Genomic DNA, 23,158 nt, shown 5'->3' with positions numbered 1-23,158 from the left:
TTATATTTCAACAGTTTTGTCAGATGAAGAGAATGTATCCACAATCCTAAACTCCAGACAATGACCTCTTACACATCGTATAAATTTTGCTTCCCAATCATCTTTATTGCCTCTGAGTGACCTGATCAAAGTCAGGTTACTTTGTGCATCATTTCATCATGGAGAGAAAATAAAATAATATTTGCCTTGGCTTCCCACATATCGTTGTCTATCATCTTAAGGATACATCACCATCAAATTAACCAGATGTTTATAGCAGCATCAACAAATCTGTTGTAAGCATCAATACATGTATTACGAGATTTATTTTATTAAAAGTATGAAACCAATGGGCCTCTCAACCCAGAACACTTACTGAACATAGTTAGCCGCAAAGTGCAGTCAATGTTAGGCAAGATAAATTAAGGGAAACGTAATTCACATTTGTTCAGACATTTTTAATAGGGAATAAAAACCACATTTGTTCGAAAAAGATTTAAATCACTTCTATGAGACTTGCAGTACCTTGTCCCAGGTCAAATAAGTCCTCACTCAACTTCTGGAAAACCAAACATCCAACCCATCGAAAATGTAGTTGTGATCAGGGACCGTTATGTGTCTGATCTTGGAATGGCCCAGCACATATTACCACAGAAATCTGCTTTATCAGGAAGACCATGGTGTTGAGTACGTTTGCGCTTTATCCCATATCAGATGCAATGATTTAGGCAGAGAAGGCAGATGTGCAATCACTCATAATACACAAAGGAAATGTCCCAGAAACTACAGCCCTTATTATTCTTGTTAAACTGATTGATGCTCTTCTGGTTAATATGTTTCACAAATTTCAATGTTTCTTTATCTCGGTAGATCAATGCCAATGCGTTGTCTTCTGGACAAAGAGTAAGTAACTGAAATACAACATAAATAATTAAAAATGAATTTTGTTATAGAAAAGTAACACCCGATTTATTCTCCATCACTCCACGATTCCCTATGTTTTTCTTATGAAAAAGTTGGGGGGTGCATGATCAAACTATAGGATCCAGCTGAGATACTTGCTGATCAATGCAGGGAGCCTTCCCATATGATTCAGAGTTAAAGAACAGTGCAGGCCCGAAATGGGTCATTCAGCCCCCCCCCCCCCATTTCTTTGTTTGCCATCAGCATCATTGCTAATGGCCTACATTAGGTGCATATCCTTATTTTGCTTATTTCAACATCTCTCTAAATGGCTCTCAAATATAATTACTATCTCCTGTGGTCATAAATTTAAATAATCAGCATTCTGTAAAAGACAACTTTTGACTAAAATCCCATTTTATATTTACATCCATTTGTGTTGATTACTTCCCACCACGGGAAAATAATTATAGCTACCTATGCCCATAAACTTTATATAGCGTTAGCAGGTCAGTTATCAGGCTCTTTTTCTTCCAAGAAAATAAAAATCTAATCATTAATATCCAATAACTAAACTACTTCAATCCAGGCAACATTTGCACTATCTCCAGCGTAACCATATCCTTCCTGTAATGTTGTGACCAGTACAATTCAAGTAAGGTTTTGTAAAATTGCAAGAAAAGCATTTTAACTTTTATATTTTACAGAAGATAAACATAAAATGCTGGAGATCAGGCAGCATCTCTGGAGAAAAGGAACAGGTGACGTTTCAGGTTGAAACCCTTCTTCTTTATATCCACTGATTTATAAAGACAAACATGCCTTGTATACAACACTTACTATCTGCATTTCTACTCTCTGTAAATTATGGGCTTAAACCACAAGGTCCCTCTGTTCATCAACATCGTTTGCACCCAAACATTTATTGTCCGGCATCTATCTGACCAAAAATACATCATCTTGCACTTGTCAAAATTAAAATCCATCTGTAAACTTACTAATCATACCGAAGTTCCCATCAAAACTATAATCTACTTCAAAAATAACGAGAGTAACACACTGATCCTCGTGATGTATCAGCATTCAGTCTAATTCGTTGCAGAATGCAATGTCTGTTGGAACTTGCATGCAAAAGGCAACATGACTTGGTTACTGTGATTCCTAAATAACATTTAATGCTTCAATGGTCCTTTAGTGTCACAAGTACCAAGGTACAGCGCGTAAGCATTTATTAAGCCTATATTAATTCAAACGTTTTAAATCTCCTTAGGAAATTAATTTGAATTAATTCAGTTCCTACCTCTTCATCTTCCCCTTTTGCAATGTATGAAGTGACACCACCAAATTCCTCATCCCAGCCTGGAACAGAGAAATACACATGTTCAATTTCCTAATCCGATCACAAGCTGGCACTTTCCAATAGAATGTTTTGCTCTTCCCCTCAATGGTATAACAAAAGCAAAGTTGTGATCCAGCATTACACCAGGTGTGTAATACATATCCTGTAAATTAAAATCAGCACATTTACCTTCACAACCGCAGTTTAACAAGAGGTCCAGGGCAAATTCTGTGTTTTCCACATTGGTGTCATGGATAAGTGTGTAGTATCCATTTTTCCAACGTCTTAATTCTCCTCGGCAAACAGGAACACCAGGCTCTGAAAAAGAATTGATTGATGCATCTTCAAACTCTTTCACTTGCTTTTCATTGAGTATGTGAAGAACCAAACAATGTCTCCATTGTTATTTTTAACTTTACCATCTTATCATTTATTAATTTTGTTGCCACACAATATTCATCAATAGACACATTGATGCTCTGGCTTTACTCCAAGATCTCTGCTGCTCAAATGTATTAAATTGTTGCTGAATGACCTTCAGCTACAACTTTCTTCTCCCATTTCACTGTGCAGCATGAAGTCAATATCCACAACGTTCAACTGAGTACATCTGTGCTGACTTTAACTGTGTGGTATGTTGATTGACTGCTAATTGCAGCAAATCCTATTGAAGCTAATATTTCCTGTAATCTAAAATAAGGTGTCAACTTGCCTGTGCGGACATGGCACCGACGGACGAGAAGCCGAAGCAAAGAAGTCAAAGCCAAAGAACCGAATGCCAAAAAAAACCGAAAGAGTACGAAGATGAAACAGCAACTAACCAGAAGGATGGGTCGCCTAAAAGTAGGTATGTTACAAAACCTACCTGAATCGTCATTGGGAATCTGCCCACAGCCATGTCCGCGATTTTGGCGCTGTTTGGAGGGGGCGGGTTTAAAACGCGATTTTTACTAGGCTGTACTAATCGCACATGTTCAGCCTAGTAAATCATTAACGAAAAATTGCTGCAAGACCCGGTCGCAAAAGGTATTATTAGTTTTATAGGCCTCGATAATATAGTTATAATAGTTTTAAAATTACTCTCTGATTTCGCAACCTCTCGCAGCCCCAGGGTTTTATAAAGCAAACAATTAAAGGTATGTACCTTATTTTTACATTAAATGGGGCATATATATAACCCTGAACATCAAGTTATCTATAACGAATAGTTCATTTTGGGCTTTTTATATCCCGCAGTATTTTTCTCGGCATTTGAGGGCACTAATCCAGCGCTATGTCAACGTTCTAAACCAGCGCGTTCACATGAACCCACTAGAAAGCCGATTTAAATGGGCATTTATTTACAGCAATTGAACACTAAATTCCTTCCATTTGGCCTATAAATTAATGTAAATTAGATATAAAAATCATGTTATATTGTGAATTATTTGTGAATAATCTTTGGACACTTAGGCTATTTAAAAAAGTTAATCTTTCCTTAAGAAATGGGCGTTTGACTATCCAAGATCACAGCTTTTTTGTAATGTCCATTGAAAATCAATAGGGAACAAGATGCTAATTTCCGAGTATGAAAATGGTCATAACTTTTTTAATACTTGAGATATGAAAGTGAATTTGGTGTCAAATTAAACTTATTGTTATGCTTTATCTGATGGGATAAATTGCAGACTTGATTTTTTAAATCTCAAAATTTTGTAACATTGCTACTAAAAGCCAACTAACCGAAAAGCTGCGTCGCCTAAAAGCAAACTCACCAAATGGCTGCTCTGTCAAAATGCCACCTACTCGAAAGGCGGCGTCTCCTACAAGCAGAAAAGTCCAATAACGGACATCACTTGTCAGCGATTGGTCCAGACCCCCGTGTCCATCACATCACTGTGGAGGGATGAACATTGTCACACACCTCCTCTCCACTCGATCCACAGCCCGCGGTGGGTGCACGTGGGAGAGTGGGGGCTGTCCCGAGGGATGCGCGCCTTTGGCCGCCTAGTCACCTATGGCTTGTGTGGAAAAATGACCCCCACCCTGCCGTCCCCCCTTCTCTCTCACCCATCCCTCTCTCTCCCTCCTCTCTCTGTCTCTTCTCTCTCTCTCTCTCCTCCTTCTCTCTCTCCTCCTTCTCTCTCCTCCTCTCTCTCCCCCTTCCCGATCTCCCTTCTCTATCTCTCCCTTCTCTATCTCTCCCTTCTCTCTCTCTCTCCCTTCTCTCTCTCTCCTCCTCTCGCTTTTAGGCATCCGCCCTTTCGGTTAGTTTGCATTTAGGCGTCCCATCCTTTCGGTTAGTTGGTGTTTCGTCTTCGTACTCTTTTGGTTTTTTGGCATTTCGGCCTCGTTTCCATTCGGTTCTTTGGCTTCGACTTCTTTGCATCGGTTTCTCGTCCGTCGGTGGCACGTCCAGGTACTGTCAACTTACTCAACTTCATCATGCCTCTGATCAACCTCACTGGTTACATATCTGCATCCTCCAACACACATTTAGTTGCTACCATCACACCATGAGGTTTCCATTAAACATTTTTCTGTGCCTTCAGTAATCAGACTGATTTCTGAAATTTCACAGTTAAGAAACAGAAATAAAAATGTAGTCTGCTTCTAACTAACTGAGAAGGCTTGGACATGTTGATCGCTTTAAACCCACCCAATTGTATTCACTGTTGGATTCAAAGGGGAGCAATATTGGACAGTGTAAAACCAGTATTACATCCAATTTTGTTAAAATCCAGCTTCACTAATATCATCTAACTTGAACAATTATTTTTTACCTGCCATAGTTCCAAGTAAGGACATCTGCCAAGCCCTAAAAATAAATATTTTAAAAATAAATCTTACTTTGTGGACTGTCCGTTGGCATTGGTTTTTCTGTTGTTTCAAGTACACTGCCTCCTCTGCTATCATTGCCATTAAGTAATGTTGAATCTGATTTCTCATCCTTTTCAGTGCTAGAGCATGCTTGCTCATTTTCATCAGACATCTCCAGGTCATCTTCTTGCTCATCTTTTTCATCGTCATCTGAGGCTGCCAGGAAATGTAGCTTTAAGCCAGTAAAATTGGACAGAAGCAGGAACATGGCCTCAGAATAAAAGAGCTTCATACATTTGGCAAGAATGTCAGGAAAGCCATCTTCCTCTGCTTGATCATAGCATCTAAGAAACAGAGAGGCACTATCAGAGAGCATGCCACAAATCCAGGGAAAACTGACCAGATCTCTGAACAATAACAAGGTTTGTCACTTATTTCACAAATACATTAAACACATCTGGCAACTCATCTGCTAGGAGCACAAGCTCAAGTTAGCTTCTATTGTACAAAAGGAAACAATTGTGCAGCATTGAAAGACCATACTACTGCAGAGATTGAAATTTTAGATAAAGTGGTCAAACATGGCTCATTAAATCACCTGAGCAATATAATGAGCGAGCCTGTGAACAGGTCATGATTCCTATGATCTCATGAAGTGGAAGGAAAACGAGAGGGATAAAAAAGATGAAACTTTTACAAGCCTAGATAAGCATTCTGTAGCACAAATAATGTATTTTTCTATTTCTGAAATAATGAAGTGCAAATGTGGTGACTGCCATTCTCTTCCATTCCAGGTTTAGGTGCACTTGATTTTTGGAGCAATACAACATTACAGAAAAGTCCTGCTGTAAATTCTGCACAGATGCTTCTGGGTTAAGTATTCCATTGATAAGTGCATTAAAAAAAAATCATTCAACATCTTTAATATTCATGAATGCCGATCCTTCAGATTTCTGATCCACCTACCTTTTGTTGGCTGGTCCTCTTCTCTTCCATTTAATCTTTGGGTTAGATATAGCCTCACATACCATCTGAAATTTTTCTTTCTGATCAGAAAATGCAGAAAAATGTTTGTTTTACTGTTATCGTCTGTGGTATCCCTGCATTAACAATATTTTACATTTTGAAACTTAATTTCTTTCTTATTTTGGATTCTCATCCTCTAATTGCTGTCATTTCATAGCTTTTGTTAATTTACACTCCACAACTTTGAACAAACGTCAAAGTCTGATTGTCAACATAAACCAGTGGGTTGACGTTTTATGTAAAATGACCGTTTCTTTGATTATGGCTCTAAATAATCTGGGCTGACAGGGCAGTGCTGATTTGAAGAAACTACAATCTGTGAGGTTCTATTTTTCAGATGATGCTGTTAATCATGGTCCCCTCCCATCTGCCTGCCTCGGAGTCACACCAAAACATCCCAATGCAATTTTTAAACCAGAGCAGTGGAGGTCTCTTGGTTAACATTATTTAATTATTTGGTTAATGTCTCTTGGTTACATTAATCTATCAAATAATATTACTATAAGCTATTATATAGTCATGCTTGCCATTTATAAGATTATCATGCAAACACATCTATTTGTGAACAGTAAGAATAATATAGAAAATGCTGAAAATTCTCAGTTGGCCTAGCCCCAGTTGCAGCCTGACCCGTTAAGTATTTCCATATTTTCTGTTTTATTTTAGATTATCACCATTTATTCCAATAATATTTCACTAGGCAGATGTGAAGCACTTTAGGACTTCCCAAGACCAAAAAAAAGTGCTGTGTAAATGTGATTTATTTTTAATATACTCTCACGGAAGCAGAAATGTCAATAAAAGTATCTCCAATACCTTGACTTAAAACCAAAAAGGAATTTTGTTGACCGTTGAAATCTGATACAATACACCTCTTTGGTTTCGGAATAGTTCCTGACTTCAAGGATCTTATTTTATGGCTGCCCTAATGACCATTTGAAAGAAAACCAAAAGACGTAACAAAATAATTATCTTGCAATCCAGATTAAATTCCTGGGCCTTTAGAATTCTTGTTTCTTTGATCTCTCCACAGGTGGTTTGACATAAACAGGGTGAATTAAAGATGATTTTAATTTTTTTTAACTGCACAGCAGGTGAGATGTACAGAACACATAGATTACTTTAAATCTACAGCAACAGCAGCTCACAACTTTTTTCTATGTTGACTATTCCCTTAACATAATCTAAATAGATTATGAATTCTCCACATGAACTTGGGATAAAACCACTTTTCCCCTGACATTATTTGCCTGTCTTAGCCTTTTACTGTCAATGGCTATCAGTAGCACTCCAATAGCCAAGAAAGCTTTGCGTTTCTATAATGTTCTGATTGTCAGCATTGAATGAAATTAAAAAAGCCTCCTAAAGCAACCAGATGTAGATACCACCAATACATGACATCTATGGGTGATCATTGTCACAAAACAATTAACAGTGAAAGCAGAGACATTATAACAAATAAATTAATTTACTCCAAAGACTTTTTCATGGACAAGGTGACAGATTCACATCCATTTTCCTATCCATGTGTGTGCGGTATTTTCTAAATTCAACCAAATAAGTGCCTGCCACACACTTACCTTGAAAAAATTCTTTAGAAGAATTTCAGATTTTTCTTCAAATTGCTCCTGGATGTTCGCTTGAGCTGACATATCCATGTAAATTGGATTGATCCATTCATAAAGTATTTCTTCCTGAAACATTTTAAGACAAAGCATGTCACAGAGGATCAATGTCTCATCACGATCAATATGCAACTTCCTGCTCAGTTGGAAGAAATAGAAACATAAACTGGCCATTACATCCCTTTAGATATGACATCCTTATCAAGATCGCTTCTGATCTTTTGATTTAGCCGAAACCTCATGCACTAACCCTTGCTTTTAATTAACATCAATCCATCTTTGTCTTGTTTACGTGAAGCATCTGTGCCTCCAAAGTTATCTTGGACACAGTGTCTCAGTTTATCATTTATATCCTTGGCCAAGAAATTTGTTATGCCAGTGTTGAATGATTAACCTCTCACATTGTACCTCTGATTTGATTCTAGAGACCCCAACCAGAGATTTTGTTATAGCCTTGTTTATCTTATTAAAGCTTGTAAGAATGTTGTATATTTCAATGGGATCACACAAATTCAAGAAATCATTGACCCATCTCTTTAATCTATATCCATAAAACAAACCTTCCTGCCCAGGAATCAATATGGCAAACTTTCAATGTACTTTCTCTTTCACAAGTATAACCTTCCTAAAGTCAGAAAACCTGACCTGTACACAGTATTCCAGTCGCAGTTTCACAAGGATCCTTTGTAATTGCAGGAAGATATTTTTACTCTTGAAATCAAATCCTCTTGGACGAGGGCAAATATAACCTGTTTTCCTAATTCCTTGCTTTGCCTGCATGCTGACTTGCGGTGATGCACAATGACTCTTCTCAACCTCTCATGATTAAAAAAAATAATCTGTCTTGCTATTTTTTGCTACCTACCAACGTTACTTAACCTGTCTGCATCTCCAGAGCAACCATATGTGACTTTACCATCACAGCCCTCATTGCCACCTAGCTATGAGCAGCAGAATTGCAGACTTGCATTTGATTTTATCAAACGTATCTTTGACATCAAGTCCAGCATTTTACCCTGTATCACCCTGCTTGTCAGGTCCCCTATGTGAAAAATACCTATTTATTTTCACTCTTGAGAAGAGTCAGGTGTTTAATTGTCATAGGACCAGAGGCAGAACAAAATCAATTCTTACTTGCTACATCTTACCAGTCCTGTAAACACAGTTACACACACATACATAATAATCAAAATATAATATATAAATAGCAGTAATACCAGATAGTATTATGGTTATGAAATACTATATGAATAGCAGTAGGAATAATACTATATGAATAGCAATATGAATAACAATATATGAATAGCAGTAATTAACCATAATAGTGCAAAAAAATAAAGTCAGTAGTGCAATCAATGGCACATTCCAAAGAAGATTATAATTATTAAGATAATGTTTCCTCTTTAGCTGCTTTTCAGACTCGAAGATGACTTGCATTCACTACTGTATCAACATTGCCGATGAGCCATCCGTGGATTCTACAAATTCCATTATTGAATTGAATTGAATTGAATTGAATTGAATAAACTTTATTATTGGTGCACAGAAGGAGTACAATGCAGGAGACAATAATTAAAACTATCATAAGATGTTAACCATTGCATCAGCATGATATTGGTCTGACACAAACTGGCACCAATTAGAAAGACTACAACTGATAGGAAAATATAATTGACACTTCATTGCAGTGAAATGGGTTGTTAGCCAGAGTTTGACAACCTTTGGTTTGGGTCTCAATCGTGTTTTTTTTTTAACCTATTTTGTGTGTATTTGACAAGAAGATGGTTATTCAAGGCAGATTGTGAGAAAAATCTCAACTTACATCACACGCAATATGTGGCACTTGAGAGAGACATTCAATGTAACGAGGTGGCCTCTCCAACATTGGCCCGTAGAACCAGCCACTGATAGAAAGACGGCATTTGCCCTCTACCACCACTTCGGACACCTGAGCAGGTAAAGCATTAATCAGTAAATTTTAAAACATAGTGATTAATACAGGTCTACAATCAACTTTCTGGCAACTGGTGGTCTGGCACCTCGTTTAATCCAGACTAAATTACAAGATCTCACTTGGAATCCCTCACGGGTATCTCCCCGAAAATGTGGCAGCTGGGCCAGAAGACATGGCCGATCTGGATCTTATTGGGACTTCCGCGATCGATCTGCAAGTAGAATTTGCCCCCAATGGTTGGGGCTCTCGAATTCCAGCCCAGCCGGAACCAGCAGATCATTCCCATAGCTGACTTCCAAGGCCGACTTTGTGGGCCGGTGTCTTGGCTCCCTGATGGCCTATGCGGACCATTCCAATACCATCTCGGAAGCGATGACGTAGGTTGTTCTGGCAAAACGGATAATCCAGCAAAGCACTTCAACCAAGGATGCTAGAAACTTGGTGGTGGACCTGTGTTACACGTCGTACTGAAATAAGCCATTTGTAACTTTATCAAATCACATTTTGATCATGAGCCAAATCTTGAAAGTCGTATGGGAATAAAATTGTCCCTTCACCTTCAGCAGTTTTAATACATTTCTCAACATCTGTAAAGATTGCTTGGAATACAAAATCACCAGTCAAAATTCACAGGCTGACAGGATTCCAGGCAGGAGAGACCTGGGGATGAGTACTTGACCAAGTGAAGGAGTGAGGCAATATTCCAAATGTTTTTAATGGTTGTGGGACCGGAAAGACGGCAAAATAAGCTCAAACTGTAATGGAAATCTCCAATGTCCCACATCAATTGGACAGCACTGCCTGAAGGTGCCAAACATAACAGCAGGATAGTTAGTTATTGGCAGCACCAGTTTTTACAGTTTGTGCTAGCGCTGATCAATGTACCAGTTGGCACACCTTCTCTTGCGTCCTTCTTAAGTCCAATGTTTATTTAGTCAGTTCAACAGAATTGTCCCTAGTTAGCGGATATCTCCGTCTGCAAGATTGGTGCTGCCTGACTCGGGTGCATCCAAATCTAACTGGCATTCTCTATTATGCTTCTTTTCCTGTGTATTTTTACAAAGGGCATTCCTATTCCAGTAATATCTTGGGCATATTGAAAAAAACACACCTGTGACAGTATACATATCACAACATCTTTAAATCAAGTTCGTCAAACAAGAACAAAGGTTCCAAATGTCTGAAGTCTTCATCTGAAACGTCTTTGTCTGTTTGTCTACAGTTAGCTTATTCTGAACTTTTTCCACATCTGTACCTGATGATGAGAGACAGGAGAAACTTCAAAGAAAACTAATGTGTTCCATGTTGGAGTTAGTGACTTGACAATCTCTCGAGGCTGGTAATGGTCTATAGAAGACAATTAGATTGAAAAGCATCAGTGCAAGTCTGCAATTTCTAAAACAAACAGAATATATTTAATATTCTTATAACTTATCAAATATAATTTCACATTTACCCAAAATCACATCCATATTCAGAAATAAGATTGCACACCCTCATCTTCTTTTGAATCTGCAGGCAAGTGTGTTCCCTTATGACTATTGTAGAGATCATAAAGTTCAAGGTGGTGTCACAGTAGCCGAGGCAAGTAACTACATTTCATAAATACCACACATGACAATCAGAGTGACAATCAGAGTGTGCTGGAGGTGGAGGGAATGGATGTTTATGATGGTAGATTGAAGAACCGCCTTATTCTGACTGGTGTCAAACTGCTGGAGAGTTGTCGGACCCACACTAATGAGAGTTCTCTGGTTGGCACTCAATCTGCTGATGTTATCATGGACCATGGGTCCATCCAGTCCAACATCTAAATCAAGACTTTTGTATTACTTGTAAAAAGACCCTTGATCAATAATAAAATGTTGCATCTTAATTTTACTGCATATAACTAGGGTAGCTAGTTTATAACACGTGTAGCTACATGACTAGTGTAGCTGGGACATGTTGGCTGATGTGGGCAAATTGGGCCAAAGGGCCTGTTTCCACACTGTATTACTCTAAGACTCTATAAATACATGTTCTTTCCACATTTTAATTTTGTCGGCTATGGCAATCATTTTGATTCTGAATTCTACAATAAGGAATTTGCCCAAATCTGCAAGGCCTATTTACCCTGCTGAAAACCCATAGTAAATAAGACCCTCAAATTCTATCTGCATCTTTCACAATGACACTTATAAATATATGAAAATCTGAAAATTACAAGAAAAATGAGCAGCTTGTAATATGTTTAACTCAGGAGCTTACATGCTGGGGAAGCATGATGGGAAAAGAGGCCAACAGAGTGAAGGGAACTTAAAGATGTTAGGAGAAGCAATAAATAGATGTAATACGGTGTTTAGATTCCACAGCATAACTAGCCTGTTAACAAAAACATTGAGGGCTGTAAACCAACTTGAGGGAAAGAAAATTGATCAGGAAATAGTGTTTTTATTGCAAATGGGAAGAATGGTTTTCTAAAAGGGGTCAGAAGATTAAAGATAACTGGGAATAAAAACAAGATAAAAGGCTACAGAGATATTGATCATTGATGAATTATTTAAAATATATAAAATGAACATGTAACCGTTATGTTGTTAGAATATAAAATGCAATGGATGCTGTGAATCTTTGAAACACTTTGGGTTTGAATAAACCCACTTGTTTGAGAAACTCACCACTGCTTTATGAACTATTCTTTATGTCTGTTCCTCTCCGAGCTGTAATTAATAGGACAACTGGGCCCCACGTGAAAGCCAGATTCAGGGCACAGGTAAATCACAAGATTCCCTCCAACTATTCTATGCAGGAGGAACTCAACAGCTCATGAGTAAGAAAAATGAAAAATGCTGCCTGACTCGCCAAGATTCTTCAGCAGTTTGTTTTATGCTTGTACATAAATGGTCATTGGATATTGTCAGGGTATTTATAACATTAATTACTAAGAATTAAAACATGAGCAGAAACTATGTGCACCATAATGATGAATATATGTTAGACATCTTTGGGAGTCACCAGTACATCATGGCTAAAGTGATATGTCAGTGATATGTTGCAAATCCTACTCACCATCGGCATCATATAGATCCAAGGTGCCACCATCACTTCCTTGCCACTCAGGCACAAGATACAAGATGAAGGCAATTCTCCGCCCTTCTAATTCATCATCATGACAGAGCAACACATCTGCAACAGCATTGGGTTCAAAACATCAATATAGTTGCTACCTAAAGGTGTTTAATTAGACTTTCTCAGAAATTATGAAAGAGTACCGAGTATTTCATTTTCAGTTCAACAAATGTAACTGTTACATTTACAGAATATTTTAAATGTGTTTTTCAAATCATATAACTTTTGTTAATGGTTTGATTACATCCACCATTCTGTATACTAAGTTACTCAAGCCATTGTTGGATTGCATCATATTTTCTCCTGACAACAGAAGTATATTAACTTTTCTTATTTTTCAGCTCTTGGTGCCTGCTATAAAACCAATTGATAACAAAGAGCTGCAATTGGTTTGTGATTAAATATGGTGTTAAGGCACCAAGTCTAGACTCACATGAACATTTTGGACATCAGGCAAAATACATGAAAATAGCTTTCCAGGAAAATGGAAAAGGAATGCTTTACTGCTTTATCTTCTGAGGATGCCTTTACAAAAGGGGATCAGAAATTTGGCTCTGCAATGCCGTGAAGAGATGCCTTAAAAAAAATGTGTACATTACTGTGTTTCTTAATGTCAACAATGGCACACTGAATTTTGTGGAATGCGTTTTGGTGTTCTTCCAATATGAAAATCCTGTCAGCTGGACTTTTAACTGCGCTGGTTGGAATAATGACAGCTACCAGTTACTACAGAAGAAGCAGTTTTTGCTTGATCTGATGGTTCACAAGTAATATTATTTGAGAGGAGCAACCACACTAAATCTCTCTGTAAAGTTGGTTGTACAATGTTATATTTGCACAGTTTTCTCTATGCACTGCTCACACTGCAAATCAATTCTTACCTGTATTGTCAGCATTTTTGCAATGAAAATTGCTTTACCATGAGAAGTGTCTAGCCCTACCATTCCTCTTCATGGATGATCTGAGTCTGCAGAAAGTGTCTTCTATCTATGGCAATCGCCTTATAGGAAGATTACAGTGGACAACGGAGAAAAACTCTGGTGAACCAGCCAACAATTCTCACTCAACAAGGATGAAAAGTTAATTGGTTATATACCTCACGATTATACATAAAAGTCAATTTTACCTATGTAGCAATTCAAGCACTTTAAGGTAAGGCAATGTACACAAATTGTAACATTTCCACATGATGTAGCAATAATCCTACACCTTATCAAGATTTTAGCCATAAAAGCAATATTAGACATAAGCTCTGTGTTTTTCAAAGCACGCCCATTATATTAAATACCTGCTCCCAATCAACTTTTTAAACATAAGAGACTGTTAGGATTTTCTAATTCAACTACAGTGAAAACCTGAAGACCACCCTTAAAACAGTCACAAAGTAATTGTATGTAATATTTACACTGTGTAGCACAACACATGATTATCATACATTATATCTAGTGATATCACTGTTCTGATTCACCAATTATGGTAAAAATGGCATTTATAGAATTCCAATAGTAAAATATTCCTTGGATATCAGCAAACTGAAAGCAAAAATGTTCATTCTATACATCTCACAAAGATAATTAAATGTGCATGCCATGCAACATTGCAACTGAAACACCAGATAATACAACATTGGCAGAACCCACAGTAAAATGACATGTAATCAATATCTCCCATATTTGCCTTAATAACACCATATACCTGTGTATTCATACTTAGCGCAAGATATATCAACTGTGCTTTCCAGTTTTACACCTGCAATATCTGAGAGCCATAACCGAAAATCTTCATAAAGTATTTTCCTGGAGAGAGATAGAGGAAAATCATCTGAACAACTTCATCGATGCGATACAATAAAACTTTATTCATCCCCGGAGAGAAATTGGTCTTGCAATCTCAGCTAAACCCAAGTTTGATCATGAATTCAACCAAATTATAACAGACTAGGTGAAATAAAGTTACAAGAGAACAATCAGCAGCTCCTAAACTCTGATAAATTATATCATTAATGCACAATAATACTGGAAATATATAGATCATGTGCAAGAAACAAATTGATCAATTTTCATCAGAACTCAGGCAATTTTGGAGCAATGAAAGTATTACTTTGCAGAGATATAGTAGTTAGCTCTGGCAGATAGGGAGAGGTTAAGCAGACTAGGACTTCATTCCTCACAGGACGATGAGGGGTGATCTTATCAGGCACGTGCCGTCAGGGTAGGCAAGATAGGCACTGCCTACCCCGACTAAAATTATAAAAAGGTAATCATTAAATATAAATAGTAAAGGCACGGGAGAATTATGCTTACCTAAGAGATCGATCTCTTAGATAGGCATAATTGTCCCGTGCCTTTCATCCACAGTACTCGTAATACGCGAAAGTACGTGCAGCTCACGTGCTGTAGACGCTGCTTCAAGTCTTCACGACAAGGGGAGCTGAAAGCAGCTGAAATTCTGCCTTTGCACCATAGACTGCGTACTGCCCAAGGGTCAGTGGGCGATGGATAACAGGACAGCGGGCGGTGGAGCTTCCTCCTGTGTCAGCGCGAGTAACCTCAAATGGTCCCTTGATCGCGCTGACACAGGAGTAAGCTCCAACGCCCGCTGTCCTGTTATCCATCACCCGCTGACTCGCTCTGGAGCTGGTCCCCTCACTACATTGAAAGACACGGACCGGGCAGCGAATACCATGCAGTGTCACCAAGCGCAGCAAGTGAGGCCATGTCCTGCTCCCGGCGGCAGTCGGAATTTAAGCAATTGTGGAATGCGGCTGACATGAGCGGGGCCGGCGAGCGGCAGGTGAGGGATGTTCAGACGGAGAGCACTGCCAGAGGTGAGCGGGCCGGCAGAAGGCGTTGAGGTGGCGGCCAGTTCCGCTGTCCAGTCGTAAGTTAGTGAGTTACTGGCAGAATCCCTGACCCCCTCCTTCTCAATGCTCCTGCCCTCCCCACAACTTTACCCCTGGCCAGACTCCCCACACGCTGTGAAAGGAACTCTCCCTCCCAATTGGTCCCTTGAACTAGTGTTGTCATTCATTAAGATCACAACTGATTCAACTTGTCCCGGTGTCCTCCTGTTTTTCCTACCATCTCTCCACCTACCGTCACCCTCCACCCCCCATCCATTCAGTAATTCAAAATGAAGGAGATTTGGAAGCCTTGGGCAAATTGAATTGTTACTTTCTTTATTTTTATTTTTTTGAGCGGAAGAAATTCCATGCCTGCCAGCCTTCTTTCAAAATTTAGCAACTGAAAACGGGGCTGCGTCTTCGATGCAGGTGCATCTTTATTGCCGGGAAATATGGTACTTTATTAAGAGGTATGGCTTTTGAAGACTTTATAAAAGTCGACTGACAGCTTACGGAGAGGAGAGCAATCTGCGCATCTGCAGTTTAAGATTTTTTTAAAGTCGACTGACTGAGTAATTACACACTGCACGTGCCTGGATCTTATAGAGGCATACAAGATAATCAGGGGAATAGATAAGGTGAATGCACAGAATCCTTTTCCCAAGGTAAGGGAACCAAGACAAGAGGATGTAGGTTTAAGGTGAGAGAAGAAAGATTCAATAGGAATCCGAGAGGCAACTTTTTCCACACAGAAGGTGGTGGGTGCATGGAACAAGCTGCCAGAAGAGGTAGTTGAAGCAGGTACTTAAACAATATTTAAAATACATTTGCACAAATAAATGGATAGGAAAGGCTCAGAGGGATACGAGCCAAATGTGGGAAGATGGGACTGGTGTTGATGGAGCATCCTGGTCAGGTTGGGCTGAAGGGTTTGTTTCTCTGCTGTATAATGATATGACATTTTCAATAATTCCAATAATTATTCACTGCTTTTCGGAAGTCCCAATGGTTAGGTATTTGTATCACAGGGGTCCCTTTCCCTGCAAACACACTGCAGTCCCAATTCCTCTAACGCCTCTCATATCAATATCCCAAGGTCCCTCCAAACTCATAGGGAATGGTTTCCAGTGCTCTTTTTAAACTCACGGGATCGGTTTTCTGTTTTCACATGCATCTTAGAGGGCCAAATTTACCACACTTCGTTTAAATACTTTGAGCCCTGGTTCCCACATTGCCTTTCAACTCACCAGGGTCTGTTGAATTTGTGTTGTAAAGTGCATTATGGCAAATCTCATAAATCAAATAAAGCAATGAATGTTTGTACTCTCCCATTGTTGTAAAAGAGCAATGCATTTTTTTAAAAAAAGTATCACATTGTTGTGTAACAAGAGGATAAGCTGTGGTTTAATAGTAACTTGCCTTAGTGCTGAGATATGGTACCCCTTCCTCCTCCTGAGGTCATCTGACTATCAGGAAGCAAAAGACACCATTAACATCCAGCAAAATCAATCATTCCTAACTATATATTTACATCTAGACCTGTTCCTTTAATAGCGTCATTTATTTTCCACTATTAAAACCTTAGCTCTGAATATTTACCTGGAACTTCGTTCCGTCAGCTCAATCAGAAAAGCTTAATTTAGTTTAGAGTTACAGCATGGAAACAGGCCTTTCGACCCGCCAAGTCCACGCCAGCCAATGATCACCCGTACACTAGTTCTAACTTACACACCAAGGACAATTTACAGAATTCAATTAACCTACAAACCCACACGTCTTTGGAATGTGGGAGAAAACCAGAGCACCCAGAGAAAACCCACGCGGTCACAGGGAGAACGTACAAACTCCATACAGAGAGCAACTATATACAAGATCAACCCTTGGTCTCTGGTGCTGTGAGGTAGCGACTCCACCACTGCGCCGCCTTTACATATGTACATTCGAAATTTCATCTCATCACTTCTATTAACAGCCACTTTAGGCACCATTGTATGGGATCAGCTGTGGTTTATGCTCTCCAATTTACTTTCAATAATTTAATACAATCTTTCAAATTATATTTAAACAATATCTGTAACATCTTGTCTCTATTAAGAAACTAAAATGCCAGCAAACGTTGTAACTGGAATTTAACGTGATTGTCAAATACCACTTTGTCAAGTCACTGCAAACTGTACATTCTGCACCTCACCCCACATTTCAGAGTTTCTGTTATACAATCATAGAAACATAGAAAATAGGTGCAGGAATAGGCCATATGGCCTTTCGTGCCTGCACCGCCATTCAATATGATCATGGCTGATCATCCAACTCAGTATCCCGTACCTGCCTTCTCTCCATACCCTCTGATCCCCTTAGCCACAAGGGCCACATCTAACTCCCTCTTAAATATAGCCAATGAACTGGCCTCAACTACCTTCTGTGGTAGAGAATTCCAGAGATTCACCACTCTCGGTGTGAAAAATATTTTTCTCATCTCGGTCCTAAAAGACTTCCCCCTTATCCTTAATCATCACCTCAGCTTTGCTATTCCAAGAATTCTGCATAAAGATTTTCTGAAATTACAACTAAGGTTAAAATATTAATGTGGTAATTTGGCTGCAAGGTTTTGAAAATAACTAAAATGATGCAAAAATTATTTTGTAAATGAAAATTACTTAACTCCTACTTTCTTTCATCCTATCCCTTTGCCTGTTCTCTTGTTCCCATTGTGCGAACAGCCCATTTGCTAGCGATAGAACCCCAACATCTATAACCTTCTTAAGAAGCTCTTCATGATATGCATGCTGGGCTCATTCAAAGCAAGGAAATTAGTATCATTACAGCATAGTTTCATTAGCATGCATATATTGTAGCAAAAGGCCCTGTACTTTTAGTGTTATAAATTTCATTTTGGTCTCCCTCCAACCAACCCTTTCATTTGTTCTCTGCAAAACTGCTTCTCACCTGCTTAAATTTATAAAGATCATTGGATTTTTCATGAAAGTTTAGTTGCAGAAGGTCATTTTGAAGTCCTGTCAAGAATGACTGACTTTGTATAAAGTCTGGTATCACACAGTGTGTGAATGGCTGAGTGCTGACCTGCAGACCCAGTTCTGTAAAGGAAGGCAGAAAGGCATAGGTAAACTTGTCAAGAAGCATTTATGCCATAATAAATTAGACACAAGCATGTTTCTCTTACAGTTTCTTTACAAAAATAAAGATGAATTCTGATGATTATAATCTCCGAATAGAAAAAAGGGAAAATATTTGTAGACTGCCAAAACTATTAATTACTGCAGTATTGGTTCAACTTACATTGCAGGTCTCATTGTCACTTGCGGGCGGAGCACCCAGGCATATTTGCGAATACTTGGCCAATAAACTTATTCATTCATAACATTAGTCATCCTCCAGTCGTCTGGCACCTCACCTCTGTCTAACAATGACAAGACCTCAGCTTCCCACAGTGTTCTTGGATTTATCAGATGAGACAGTAGATTCATCTACCTTTGTACATCCATGGACTTTCAGTACTTGCTCAACTCAGACATAGACTATCCTCAAGATATCTCCATCAACTTTCCCCAAGTTACCCAGTCTTTAGGTCTTTCTCCACCGTAAAAACAGAAGAGAAATATTGATGGGGAACCTTTCCCATCTCCTGCACTTCCACACATTGATGACCACTTTGGTTTCTGAGTGGCCCCATTCTCTCTCTAGTTACCCCTCTTCCCAATAATATACTCACCCTTAAGCCTGAATACATCCACTGAGAAACAGGGATCTCCAGTCGTCGAGCATATGAACATTTGAGATTAACATATTTTTAGACACTAAGGCAATCAGAGAATATATATCCACCTGTCACCTGCTAGGCGTTGTTCCACCTCTCTTTTCCAGTTTTCTTCCCCCTACTCCAATCAATCTGAAATTTCCCTCCATTGAATTCCTCCAGCACTTTGTCTTTTGCTGAAGATTCCACATCTGCAGTTTCTTGTGTCTCCAGAGAATATATTAGCCATGCTCATAAGACTCAGTGAAGCTGTCACGTCTTGTCTACAAGTGTTCAAGAAGGAACTGCAGATGCTGGAAGATCGAAGGTACGCCTTGTCTACTGTTGCTTCTATTTATTATATTATTTTATATTCCACCGCACTGATGATGTCAGGCCACATTTGGTGCTCAAATATTTTAATGGAATTCGACTGATGCAAGAGTGGGTCACATTGACACTTGAATTGTGTCTCCATTCACAACATTCATACCTTACCCGGTACGATCCCCGCTGAAGTTAGACACAAAATGCAGGAGTAACTCAGCAGGACAGGCAACAGTCCCGCTGTGTAGCATTTTGTGTCTATCTTCGGTGTAAACCACTATCTGCAGTTCCTTCCTACACATTTCTCCAGTCTGCTCCAGTGCGAAATCTCCTCAAGGTATGTCCACTTTGAAGAAGTTCTCCTCTCCCCGACGAGTTCTGCAACGCCCTCTCTCGCTGCTCCCCCTCTTTGATCCTTCGGTATCGCTAGTTTCCCTTTGCTTTCCCTCTCCCCTGACTCTCAGTCTGAATAAGGGTCTCGACCCGAAACGTCACCCATTCCTTCTCTCCAGAGATGGTGCCGGTCCCGCTGAGTTACTCCAGCATTTTGTATCTGTCTACGGTGTTAACCAGCATCTGCAGTTCCTTCCTACACACGACCCCCGCCCGGCTCTCTGCAATGGACCTGGCCCGATACACTTCTCCTCACCATGCGAGTACTCTAACCCTCTGCTCCAGGCCTCGCTCACTCGCTCCTTCGCTTCCAGCAACACCGGGTTGAGTTCCGCAATCTCCCTCGTCAGCTGTCTTTTCCTTCCGCGACCATTTCCCGACTCAGTCCGAAGCCTCTTCGAGCTCATCCCAGTTCAGCTGCACCTTTTTCAACCTTAATAACTCCAGGCTGTTATTCTTCAATGGAAACTACACTACCCGGCAGAACCTGCCGAGCCGCAAAGTCAGATGATTCCCGAAACAGCGCCGCTGAAAGGTCAGATGCTGTTGCAACCACTCAGAATGCACCTTCTGTGCTGGTTTTGCCCACGTGTGGCCAATGGCAAATGCGCCGCAGATCGCCGAGCAATTGGATCGATACTATAGTTCCCTTCCAGTGGTAGTAAAATGAATGGAAGACAACTCTGATAAGAATCGTGAACAAAATAACAATGGTTAATAGGCAGCAAGAAAACATTATATAAAAACGGAATTTAGATTCATGACAAAATATTGTGAATGCTTGAAATCTGCATAAAAACAGAAAAAAACTGCAAATAGTGTTGTCACTTCAACTGATAATGAAGACTGCTCAGTTAATCTAATCCACAAGAGAGATCTAGCTGAACTATGCTCTTTTTTTTCCATATCCTCTAATGCCACTCCATTAATATCAGATTTTAAACTGTCAATCGAATTAATATCGACTGCTTTTCTGGAAAGAATTCCAGACTTCTACCATCTTCCAAAGAATATTTATTGTGTTTCCTTCTGAATGACCAGTTCCTACTTAAAGATAATAAAATCTTCGAAACGAGGTCCCCTGCAAGAAACCCCAACTGCTGGCTCGAAGGGCCGAACGGCCAACTATTTTCTACACCTATCCTCTATGTTTCGATGCTTCATTCATATTGCATCATTAACATGCATTTCACTGTTTATATAATCCTTTTAATTTCTTCCTCTCCAACCATCCGGATAGCATCAACCGGATTGCTTCATGAACGTGGAATCGCCTTGACAAAGCTGCCTCACACTTCAGAGATATTTACATTGTCCTCAGCTCCTTTCTCTCTCCTTCTCTTGAACTAACTTGTTTATTCACGTTCCCAATTTCACAGAATTTACAAACCAAAACATATCCCCTGTTTCTCTTTGAGTAACTATTCGCTGACTGCTGAGTGTTTACAGGCTTTTCTGCTTTTAATTCAGGGAATAATGCATAGTTCACAATTTAGTTCTTAAAATTAAGCGAAAATGTAATTATACACAACACTCCATCTCTCTAATAGTTTAGAGGGTGGGAGCCACAATTATACATACACCAATCCTCATGTTATGCAACTATGCTTTGCATTACTGTCAAACGACTGCCCACTCATTATATTACCAACATCCAGTGTATCAAGATAAAATCCATTTTATTTACATCTGTTAAATCCTGAAAAAAGTGATGTTACCGTTGGCTAAGAAGATTGATGTTCTTCCAAGACTTGATACATGTTGAGGTACATTTGCTGTATGAATGCCCTAGAGCAAGAAGATGGCTGCACGTCAACTTCCAAGGGACAGTTAGATATGACAACAAAACACACATTCTGAAAAATAAAATAAAACAAATTAAATTCATGAATTTAGATTAGCAACAAACTAGCAAGTATTTTTATTACTGAACATTTGCAGCCCTCCTAAGTACAAAACATCAAAAGTTCACTGCTTTTAGGGAAATTAATATTTTCTCATCTTTGTCTTCAATAACTGACCTTATCTTTTGAGAAGATGGATCCTCATCTTAGACACCCCAGCGACAGGACATCTTCATTGTGCAAGGGCTGTGACAAACATCCCGGAATGTTTGTTAATCCCATACAAGTCCAGCCCCCTAAGTACCCCCCCCCCCCCCCCCCCCCCCCCCCCCTCATCTTTGTCTTCACACCCTTATCTATGCCTGAAGATTCATGTTTGTTACATATACCCCCCCCCCCCCCCCCCCCCCCAACCCCCACTTGTGTGAAGATTCAACATATACATCAGCATCACTTTGTTAATTAATACATTTGAGTAGTAATTTTAATTTTTTCTTTTACATTTTCAGGAAATGTCACAGGAATAGGTAAGGGGAAAATAGATGGATGGCTGAGAGAAAAAGTAACACAAAGTCCTGCCAGTGTATCTATGTGTAGGCCTTCGTGTACCCATATAATAGGCATGTAGGTGTTTTGTCTGCACATTCGTGTGCACCTCTAGGTCACCTGCTCTGTGTCAATGATGTGTGCACATCACAGAATACACTCTTCATCCAGTGTCTGTGTGCTTGATCATTTACTTTTTGTGTCTGAGCCAGCATGATCTTCATTACAATCCTAATATTCAAATAATTGCACCATATTCACAGGTTAGTAATTTTGCAGCGAACACCAAAATTAAAGGCTGTCAAAGCATTGACTGAGATATGGATTAGTAATTGAAATGGGTGGAGAAAGAGCAGATGGAATTTAATCTGCGAGATGTTGTGCTTTGGGAGGTAAGGGGAAAATATAAAGTTAATGGCGTGACCCTTAACAGCATTTATGGGGAACAAGTCCACAGCTCCCTGAAAGTGACAGAGTGGTGAAGAAGGTACTGGGTTGCTTACCATTCGGGCAGGACATTGAATATAAAAGTCAAGAGGTTATCTTGTAGTTTTATAAATCTTTAGTTGGGCTATACTTGGAATATTGTGTGCAATTTGATTGAAAGACATGGAGGCTTTGGAGAGGGTCCAGAAAGGGCATGCCCGAATACTGCCTTGATTAGAGGGTATTAGCTTGGATTATTTGCTCTGGAATGTCACAGGTTGAAGATCATA

General features: G+C 39.3%; 1 protein-coding gene across 1 annotated transcript; it reads right to left on the bottom strand.

The window, feature by feature from the left end:
* Window positions 1-288: 288 nt before the first annotated feature.
* ogfod1 (2-oxoglutarate and iron-dependent oxygenase domain containing 1) lies at window positions 289-20,589 on the bottom strand. Its single transcript, XM_055648672.1, has 13 exons — window positions 20,309-20,589; window positions 18,525-18,673; window positions 16,998-17,044; window positions 14,432-14,532; window positions 12,677-12,793; window positions 10,881-10,972; window positions 9,494-9,619; window positions 7,627-7,740; window positions 5,987-6,066; window positions 5,051-5,364; window positions 2,411-2,539; window positions 2,183-2,241; window positions 289-890 (listed from the first exon to the last, which is right to left on the bottom strand). The coding sequence occupies exons 1-13, from the start codon at window positions 20,457-20,459 to the stop codon at window positions 729-731; spliced, it is 1,641 nt and encodes a 546-aa protein (XP_055504647.1). The 5' UTR covers window positions 20,460-20,589; the 3' UTR covers window positions 289-728.
* Window positions 20,590-23,158: the final 2,569 nt, after the last annotated feature.

This window comes from Leucoraja erinacea, chromosome 17, assembly GCF_028641065.1.
Source record: "Leucoraja erinacea ecotype New England chromosome 17, Leri_hhj_1, whole genome shotgun sequence".
Lineage (NCBI taxonomy): Eukaryota > Metazoa > Chordata > Chondrichthyes > Rajiformes > Rajidae > Leucoraja > Leucoraja erinaceus.
The sequence above is the reverse complement of the archived record's forward strand: the minus strand, read 5'-3'. Positions and strand labels throughout refer to the sequence as shown.